The 10,000-nt window shown below is 50.3% G+C and overlaps 2 protein-coding genes across 4 annotated transcripts in view; both read left to right on the forward strand.

The window, feature by feature from the left end:
* Positions 1-7,682, forward strand: part of LOC135103779 (uncharacterized) — a 99,667-nt gene extending 91,985 nt beyond the window's left edge. For all 3 annotated transcript variants that reach the window (XM_064010502.1, XM_064010501.1, XM_064010503.1), the window contains one exon: positions 7,174-7,682. In XM_064010502.1, the coding sequence (XP_063866572.1) occupies positions 7,174-7,547 (374 nt within the window). In that variant the 3' untranslated portion in view covers positions 7,548-7,682. The remainder of the gene's footprint in view (positions 1-7,173) is intronic.
* A 520-nt stretch (positions 7,683-8,202) lies between these two features.
* LOC135103778 (inaD-like protein) overlaps positions 8,203-10,000 on the forward strand; it is a 12,426-nt gene continuing 10,628 nt past the window's right edge. The window contains exon 1 of the mRNA XM_064010500.1: positions 8,203-8,938. Within this exon, the coding sequence (XP_063866570.1) occupies positions 8,559-8,938 (380 nt within the window). The 5' untranslated portion in view covers positions 8,203-8,558. The remainder of the gene's footprint in view (positions 8,939-10,000) is intronic.

Genomic DNA, 10,000 nt, shown 5'->3' on the forward strand with positions numbered 1-10,000 from the left:
GGTGGTGGTGGTGGTGGTGGTGGTAGTGGTGGTGATGGTGGTGGTGTTGAAAGGTGTTGGTGGTGGTGTTGGTGTTTAGTCATAGGGTTGGCAAAGAGTAGCAGTGGGAGTGGTAGTTGTAGTAGTAGTAGTAGTTGTTGTTGTTGTTGTTGTTGTTGTAGGTGGTGTAGTAGTGATGATACGTATCTTTTCCTCTTTTTTTTTTATTTATTATCTTTATTTCCTGAAGATGGTGGTGGTGGTGGTGGTGGTGATGATAGCAGCAACGGTGGTGGTGATGGCGGCAGTGGCAGTGAAGGTGATGATGGTGTTGGTGGATGTAGGTAAACTTGGTGATTGTGGTTACGCTCTGTTTGTTCCGGATGTTTTGATGCTTATAGTAGTAGTAGTAGTAGTAGTAGTAGTAGTAGTAGTAGTCACCTGTTACTGTTTTAACTACCAAGTGGACAAGAATGATGATGAGGATGGTTAAGTGGCACTGTGGTGGTGATTAGTGGTGGTGATAGTGGTGGTTAGGGGCAGATGATGACTTATGATAGTGGTGAGGAGGGGAGGGGGGAGTAATTAGCATGGTGGTGGTGGTGGTGGTGGTGTGGTTAAGACAGTTGTGGTGGACTGCTAGAAAGCGTTAGAACAACCTCCACCTTAGACGGGACAGCGATTTCACCAGAGAGAGAGAGAGAGAGAGAGAGAGAGAGAGAGAGAGAGAGAGAATTTTACTAAGGGTCGTTTAATGGTCACCACCTGTCCATAACTCTCTCTCTCTCTCTCTCTCTCTCTCTCTCTCTCTCTCTCTCTCTCTCTCTCTCTCTCTCTCTCTCTCTCTCTCTCTCTCTCTCTCTCTCCGCACGGTCGACATCTCCTCCTCTTCCGGTCATTTTCACCTGCTCGTTAATTGGCCGAATGAAGGTTGGTAGGGTGGTGGTGGTGGTGGTGGTGGTGGTTCAGTAATAGTTGTTGCTGGGTTTTTGTTGCTTAGGTGAACTATATTTTAGAACTTGTTGTTGTTGTTGTTGTTGGTAGTAGTAGAAGTAGTACAAGTAGTAGCAGTAGCAACAGCAGCAGTCAAAAGGCACACACACACACACACACACACACACACACACACACACACACACAACAAAAACATTTATTTTTCTTATCGATCTAAAAAAAAAAAGGCAAAAAACAAAACAAAACAACAACCATTAAAACCAACAAAACACACGCCAAACATTTCCCCACCACCACCACCACCACCACCACCACGTTTACGTATGTCTGTATAAACGTGTACACCGTCCCTAATATAACCCACCTGGCACTGATGACCGCCTTAATTGGCACTCACCTGGTTAGCCAAGTCGTTACGGTAGCAGGGCCTCTGACACGGCACCTGGAGATGATGATGTTTGGTCACTACTGGAGTTGTTGCTGTGGCGGTGTTGTGGCCTGCTGTCGGGGCCTCGGTGAGCTGGCTGTAATGGGTCTCAACGTTGAACACGCTTGTTTGCTGGCTGCTTGTTGAAAGAGAGAGGAAAGAGAGGGAGAGAGAGAGAGAGAGAGAGAGAGAGAGAGAGAGAGAGAGAGAGAGAGAGAGAGAGACTGTATTGGTGTGGTTGTTACGAGCCTATGTATGTACTGTTGATAGTGGAGTGGTAGTCATAGTGGTTCCAGTGGTGATGGGGTATTAGTAATAGTAATGGGGATGGTAGTGGTGGTAATAGTAATAATAATAGTAATAGCCGTAGTCGCAGATGTTACCATACAAACTTAATCATTTTCCACTTTCGACATCACGACACTAAGTTTCAGAGAGAGAGAGAGAGAGAGAGAGAGAGAGAGAGAGAGAGAGAGAGAGAGAGCCAAACACCATGGAACAACAATAATAGCCTCTCCCCTCGGGCTGGGTGCTGGGAGGGTGAGAGAGAGAGAGAGAGAGAGAGAGAGAGAGAGAGAGAGAGGGGGGGGGGGGCGAGGGGCGGGAGGGAGGAGAAGCAAGGGCGAGCAGAGTTTATCGGGGTCCGGCAGGGAGGCAGCAAACAGCGAGGGACTGAAGCGGAATGAGGCGAAAAGATACAGAAAAAAAAAAAATGAAAAAAGAAAAAAAAGTAGGAAAACCCCGAAAAATAAGCACCAATAAGAGCACAAAAAAGAGGAAACGAGGCGAGAGTGATGAGTGATGATGATGACAAAGGAGAAATAGAGAGAAAGAAACGGGAAAGTACACGAATGGAAGTTAAGAGAGAAAGAGAGAAAAGGAAGCGCTGAAGTGGAAGGGGAGAGAGAGAGAGAGAGAGAGAGAGAGAGAGAGAGAGAGAGAGAGAGAGAGAGAGAGAGAGAGAGAGAGAAAACCCGGGTAATAGAGGAGAAGTAAGAGGAGGAGGAGGAGGAGGAGGAGGAAGAGGGGAGGGAATAAAGCAATAGGAGGGAGATGAGGCGGTTTTGTTGTCGTCGCTTTAAGTAATAGGAAGGAAGGAAGGTTTTCGCTTTCTGGCCTAATGGAAGATGGACTTGTTGAGTGTTTACAGATTCTCTCTTCGATTCCCTCGGATGGATATTTGGCGTACTAAAGCATTCAGATGAGGAGAGAGGAGTTTCTTGTACACACACACACACACACACACACACACACACACACACACACACACACACACACACACACACACACACAGTTTCCTATTACATTAACCCGAATTTGAGTTTTCACCCTGATGATTATTTCTGCTCTGTGGTACGTACAGAGAGAGAGAGAGTAGTGGGGAGAAGGGAGAATAAGTATACAAAACACGGCTGAATCCTGAGACGGTTGAGATGTTCAGAAATAACAATGGAATTTCTAATGGCCAACTAGTGAAGAGAGAGAGAGAGAGAGAGAGAGAGAGAGAGAGAGAGAGAGAGAGAGAGAGAGAGAGAGAGAGAGAGAGTGGTGTGCTGCTGCTGGCGCCGAGAGAGTGGCCGCGGGGACGAGGGGAGAAGGGCGAGCGTGCAGGCATCCCGCGACCCTCCACGCTGGCGCTGACCCTCGCGCGCCGCCCCTCTCTTCCTCTCCGCCCCGCGCCGCCGTGACGTGTAAGCTTTGCACGCCGCGGCACGGTGGCGAGGCGGCCGCGGGAACTCAAGGCGCACCGTCGCGTGCATCGCCAGGCTAGCTGACACATTTTCCCTTTCGACGGTGCGGCCCAGAGGCTGCCACGCCGCGTGTATGTGGGGGTGAATGGGGGAGGCCTTGTACTGATGCGTCCTAAATCTTTTCCATTGTCTTCAAAGTTTGTCTTACTCTTTTTGTCGTTTGTTTTTTGTCACTTTTTTATCGTTATAGTTTAAACGTACGTTCATCGTTTGAATTTATTCTTTATTAAACTTCAAAATTTTCTGCAAATATTTCTTGCTGGCCATAGGAAGGACCAAATAGGAAATTATGTCTTTACGTAAAGAAGAATATGGACGGTTAATGAAATAATGGAAAGAATGATGATAAACTTTTTTCAGTTCTGTATATATATATATATATATATATATATATATATATATATATATATATATATATATATATATATATATATATATATATATATATATATATATAATAATTTTTTTTCCAGCTTACAACGATTAACAAAATAACGATGCCAGTGGTACATACACCTCATTTTCACTACAAATTTTCCAGCCCACAACCATAAACAAAACAATGATGAAAAAAGATAACAATTAAACAATTCTTCTCAACACAATTCTTCAGCCAACGACGATAAACAAAACAGTGATGACAAGAAGGAAAAAATAACAATTACACACCTCTTTTTCTAGTACGAATATTCAACACAGACAGAAACACCAATCAGCAACTCACTATACTCAAAACACTCAGTAAAACAAACAAACAACACTAAGGTCGCCAGTGTTGTCATTCCACTTTCTGCGTCACGGCATCCAGCTTTCACATTTTTATTTTTTCCCTCAGCCCAGAAGCCAGCTGCCCGTGGTGATAAGGGAGAGGGTTGGCGGGGGAGGGGGAGGGGCTGAGGCGCTCCCGATGTGGATAACTGGGTGGATTAATGAGTGGGAGAGGTGGTTGTGGTGGGTGTGGGTGGTCACGGCATCTGTGTGTGTGTGTGTGAGTCATGTGGCAGTTGTGGCAGTGGTAGTGTTGACAAAGGGAATCGTTAACCTGAAAATGACGCACACGCATTATTCCGTCGACAAAAGAAAATCGCTTGCTTGTACTGTACACGTAACGTTGGTGTGATAATAGTAGTTTTTGTTGCCTTGTTGTGTAATGGTGGTGGTGGTGGTAGTAGTAGTAATAGCAGCAGTAGTAGTGGTGGTAGTGGTGGTTGAAAAGGTGCAAGGTGTTACGAGTGTGTTTGTGTATAGAGCTGTGCAGTAACGATTCTGCGGTGTTTGGTTGTATTGCAAAGGGCGTTCCCAACACACACACACACACAGACAAAGGTGGTAGTGGGTTAGTAACTTGCTGTCAGATGTTTCTCTCTGTGGTTCTCTCTCTCTCTCTCTCTCTCTCTCTCTCTCTCTCTCTCTCTCTCTCTCTCTCTCTCTCTCTCTCTCTCTCTCTCTCTCTCTCTCTCTCACTTGCCCACTACCAGATGCTGTTCTCCTCCTCCTCATCCTCCTCCCCCCCCCCCTCCTCCTCCTCCTCCTCCTCCTCCTCCTCCTCCTCCTCCTCCTCCCCCCCCTCCTCCCCCTCCTCTCCCTCCTCGTTTGTTTGTTACGATATAATTAACGGCTAAGTTCTTTTGTGGAGACTTTAAAATATTTCCATGCTCTCTTTCGTACTAATTGCAGTTTTCACAGTCTCTCTCTCTCTCTCTCTCTCTCTCTCTCTCTCTCTCTCTCTTCTCTCTCTCTCTCTCTCTCTCTCTCTCTCTCTCTCTCTCTCTCTCTCTCTCTCCCAGTATGCCCCTCTCCCATCTCTCCCTCCCTCCTCTCCCCCACTCTACTATCTACTTTTCGCCTCTCCCTCACATTTTCCCCTCTTTCCCTTTCCAGTCACCCTCACCTGTTTCCCTTTCCTCTTTTTCCTCTCTCCCCTCGCATCCCCTTTCACTGGACCTGGGGGAGAGAGAGCCTCGCCAACCCAGTATAGGTAAGCCGGGCACCACCACCACCACCACCACTACCACTGTGTCGGCGCCGGATATATAACCTGGTCTCCTTGCCATTTGCGTCGCCGTGATAGGTTGAGGCACCGAGGTGACAGCGGCGTTAGTTATGGTGATGTTCCTTTCTTTGACGCTTGATGGAGGCTGGACGAGGGAACAGAGAGAGAGAGAGAGAGAGAGAGAGAGAATATTTTTTTGTCCAATTAAAGAAAAATCCATAAAGAAAAATCAAACAAAAAAAACAAAGCAAAAAAAATGATACTTTTGTTGCGTCTAAACAAAAAAGATCTTATTTACTTCCTGTTCATCTGTTTGTTTTGTTTGTTTGTTTTCTGTGTCTATGCGAACAGTTTCTTGTAGTAAAATGATACGAAAATATAAAGTATAGATCAATTAACTTCCCATTCTCGTTTTCTGTGTCAATGCAAACAGTTTCTCACAGTGTAGGTTTACGAGGCCCAGAGAAAAGATGAAATTGGCTTCCTGTTATTGCCGATGTTTTCTGTGTCAGTGCAAGCAATATCCTTAAGTTACTGGTTACGAAATACAAAAATAAGATAAAATTAACCTCCTTTTTTTTTATATGTGTGTGTGTGTGTGTGTGCGTGCGTGTGTCCAAGCAAGCAATTCCTTAAAGTGAATGCTAACAAAGGGCGAGTGTAGCAGGCAAGGGTTAATTAATGACCACACCTGGACGGGCTAAGGTTACGGGGCGCGGGAGGAGGAAGGGCGGGAGTTTGACCAGCCGGCGTGGATGGTGAGTGCAGGTCATCCCGCTGTAAATGATACTAGGTCATGACCCTGCCCAGCTTGGTCCTCTGCCAGCGTGTTCCTCCTTCCTACTTCTCCCTCCCTCCATCCTCCTCCTCCTCCTCCAGCTCTTTCTCCACCTCCCTCTTTCTGTTCCTCCTCCTTTATCTCTTTCTGTTCTCTGACCCACCCACTCACGACTCTCTCTCTCTCTCTCTCTCTCTCTCTCTCTCTCTCTCTCTCTCTCTCTCTCTCTCTCTCTCTCTCTCTCTCTCTCTCTCTCTCTCTCTCTCTCTCTCTCTCTCTCTCTCTCTCTCTAAAAATCTATAACTCCATACACAAAAACTGGAAGAGGAAAAGTTTGACGTAGGCAGCATTGAAATCGACATGTATCTTGACTCGTGCTAAACAACACGTGTGAGTCCCGGTGAGTCTCCAGGACCTGAATAACTAATGAACTCACCGCGTCAGCAGCCGGGCCAGTTACCTTGAGTGCCGACGGAGGGAGAGAGGGACGGGGGAAGGGAGGAAAGGAGTTGTGGTTTTGTTTTTTTAGACTCAGTTCAGCTGTGATGGGTGATAGAGGTTTTTGTGATGGTGGTGGTGGTGGTGGTTATTGCTGCTGCTGCTGTTGTCGTTGTCGTTGTTGTTGTCGTTGTCGTTTGTCTCCATGTATTGTCGTATAAACGAATAATGGCATTACTACTACTACTACTACTACTACTTATACTGCTGCTGGTGATGATGATGATCCTGTTGCTTACATTATTATTATTATTATTATTATTATTATTATTATTATTATTATTATTATTATTATTATTATTATTTGTAACTTATTACTTGACTATATTCGGAGTATTTTTGAGGATACTTGTGTGACCACTTCAGAGAGAGAGAGAGAGAGAGAGAGAGAGAGAGAGAGAGAGAGAGAGAGAGAGAGAGAGAGAGAGAGAATCAACAACGAGAGAGAGATGGTGCGGGTTCTCCCCTATCTTTCTCTCGTGACAGGAGTGGAGGAGGGCGCGGGAGGAGAAGGGAGGGAGGATGAGGTATTAATATCTTCCTGGAGTATTAGATTTTCCTGGTGGCTGGTAGCCCTCCCGGCCTCTGCTGAGCACGCCCCGCCCCGCCCCGCTAATGTAGGGATGATATACATTCTCCAGATGTAGTTCGGGACCAGGGAACCCACTCCGAAGGAAAGGAATTGGTGCCAGCTGTAGTAACAGGAGGAAGAGGGTGGAAGCTTTGATATTACTAGTTGTTTGTTTGTTGTTCGAGTCCCATCATTAAGACCCTCCCCATGTTTCCCCCGCAGGTTTTTCCACGTGGGGCCGCAGGATGGGCAAGAAGCTGGAGCAGCTGACGCGCGGCGAGGGCAAGGAGCACATCCACTTCCCGCTTGGCTCCACCCGCAGCCGCAGGAGGAATTGGCGGCCTAATAAGGAGATGGAAACACTTCCTGGGGCGGCGGGGTCGAGGGGCGGCAAGGCGGCAGCGCGGCAGCCTCGTAAGGCGAAGGTGGACCGCGTGGAGAGCATCCGTAACCTGTTCCGCCGCTCCCGCAGCTGGGACTCCGCTAAGGACCTGGAAGACGACGCCGCTCCCCGGGGTACCCCGCTGGGGGAGGAGCGGGCGGGGACGGGGTCAAGAGTCTCTCCGAGGACCCCGACAACGTGTACGAGTCGCTGAAGGACATGAGCAGCAGCGAGCCTGGCGGCGGCAAGGTGCTGTTCCGCAGCGCCTCCACCTCGCTGCTGCCAGGCTGCGAGGCAGGCGTGGACTGTGACGAGCGGGAGGACTTGGTTCCCGAGGTGGAGTGTGACAGTAAAGCAAGTGACGGTGAAAAGTCAGCACGCAAAGGACAGTTCCCGTACGCGTTTCTCAGATCCAGACTGTCCTCGGTCGCGGAGGAACAAGCGACCGCCAGGGAAGAGTGTGGTGACAGCGGGCGCGGCACTGGCAGCCACTGCGGCAGCATCTCCGACGTGAGGACTTCCTACTCTGAAAACTCAGACTCTAAGTCCTCCTTCTCGGAAAACTCGGATACTAAGTCTTCCTGTTCCGACTCCTCTTCGGACAATAAGTGGTCCCGAGAAGGAGAGGAAGAGGAGGAGGAGGAGGAGGAGCGCGCCCGGGCAGTGAGGGACAAGGTGGTGGGGCAGAAGGAGCACAGAGGGGAGAGCAGTGAGCAGGGCGCCGCCAAGCCCGCCGTCAGGGACGTGGTGTCGCCCATTCCTGCGCCCTCAGGCTTCGGCGACGGGGACTTTGTGGTGACGGTGCGGGTGGCGGGGGCGTGTCCCGGGACGGGGACGGGGGCGGGAGACACCCGGACTTCCAGTGTGTACATAGAGCGAGATCCAGGCCAGGACCCGGCGGGGGATGGCGCCGGCAAGCCCAAGCACCGGCGTCCCTCCGGGAAAGCGGCGGGTGGTGGGGCGATGCTAACGGACGAGCAAAAGTTGCAGGCGCGGTGCAGTGACTGCTGCCGCCACTGCGGACACCACCAGGCCGCGCCGCCGCCCCCCGTGCGCCGCCGCCCACGCACACAGTCCAGGACGCACGTTCGTCTGAGTTGTCCTGTCGGCGACGACCCCGGTGAAGCCCTCTACGAGACCATCTTCCCCGAGGACAGCTTCATGAGGCGCGCCTCGCTGGACCTGGACTGCCTGGGCTCCCGCCTGGACCGCGGCGACTGTCTCGATGGACCCAAACGAATCGAGCCGCAGAGCCGCGAGAGCCGAGCAGCGGACCTCCAGGTGGAGACTCGGCGGCGCTACTCCCGCTCCGCCTCACTTGACCGAGCCGAGTCGTGGCGCTGGAGCGACGTGCTGCTGGCGGAGGACGGCGACATTGACTGCACCTACAGCGAGACAGGCTACAGGCGGAGAGCCCCCAGTTTACCCCGTCCCGGGGCCCCCGCTCTCCACAGCGCCGCCCCAGCCGCCCCTCGCCTCCAAGACCTTCCGACTGGTGCGCCTGGTGAAGGAGGAAGCCGAGGAGGGCCTGGGGCTGTACATCTCCGGCCAGAGGCTGATGGGCTATGTGGTGGCGCAGATCATCCCTGGAGGACTCACGGACAGGTGGGTGGCGCGGCGCTCAGGGCGCGGCCAACACCTGCCGCCCCGCAGCCATGTTGTCTATTATGCTATGTAGGTTAATTGGCTTCAGGGTAGTGACAGGTAACAGTGCGGCTGAGGAGAACAGGTACTCAGTCATCATATGTAGTGAAGACATATTATTTAATGTGAAACTTTTAATAGGCGGAGATTCGCGTTGAGAAAGAAAAGAAATCCCAAGTAAACTACATGAGATAATGGAGACGAGACATGAAAATGATCCTGAACCCTTCACTGCAGACGGCCAGGCGAGGAGAGGAGAGGAGAGGAGGAAGCTTGGAGAAACCGTCGTCCCGATGTGGACCAATAATGACGGCAAGGCTGAAATTACCTTTAGGGACCGAAGTGGTTTGTGCGATAGTCCCAAATTCCAGCCAGACTGTTGCTCTCGCGATCCATGGGAGATGAAATGCAGCTGTGTTGACTGTTTTATTTGCTTACTGGAGGGCGTGACCTTCCTTTGTGGCGGGCCGGGGAAAGGGAAGAGGGCGCGGTGGCTTACGTTCAGCGCCACTAAAGAGCAAACATTTATGTATATTAACGACGGAGGCTGCGCGGCTCCTGCCTGTACACGTTCTGCAAACCAGTTTGAGTCACATCCCAGTCTTGCTCCACCGCCGCCAGCAGGGCAGCCCGTCTTGCCTTGGTTAAAGCGCCCGGCATCAGACGGTGTCCCTGATGGCCGGTGATGGGCTGGACACACAAGGGCGAGGCATATTGTTCCCACACAGCAAGGCGGGGTTGATGGCCGCGGGTGCAGTGAGTGGCCTTGGGGACAGACAGGCAGGCGGGCAGGCAGGCAGGCAGGCGGGGGGCGCGGCGCAGTGTCGGGTTTATGGTGCAGAAAAAATACATTTCTAACAAAGAATATGATACATTGAGGGTTGTGCTTATTTTGGTAAAAAGAGTAAAAACAAATAATGTAAGAATTCTGAAGTCACACCTTCATTCTGATTTTATCATTCGCTTTTATGGAGAAGTGTAATTTGATACACCTGATTTTTATACCTATAGACTTTGCGTGCA

The sequence above is a fragment of the Scylla paramamosain genome, chromosome 9 (assembly GCF_035594125.1).
Source record: "Scylla paramamosain isolate STU-SP2022 chromosome 9, ASM3559412v1, whole genome shotgun sequence".
Taxonomy (NCBI): Eukaryota; Metazoa; Arthropoda; class Malacostraca; order Decapoda; family Portunidae; genus Scylla; species Scylla paramamosain.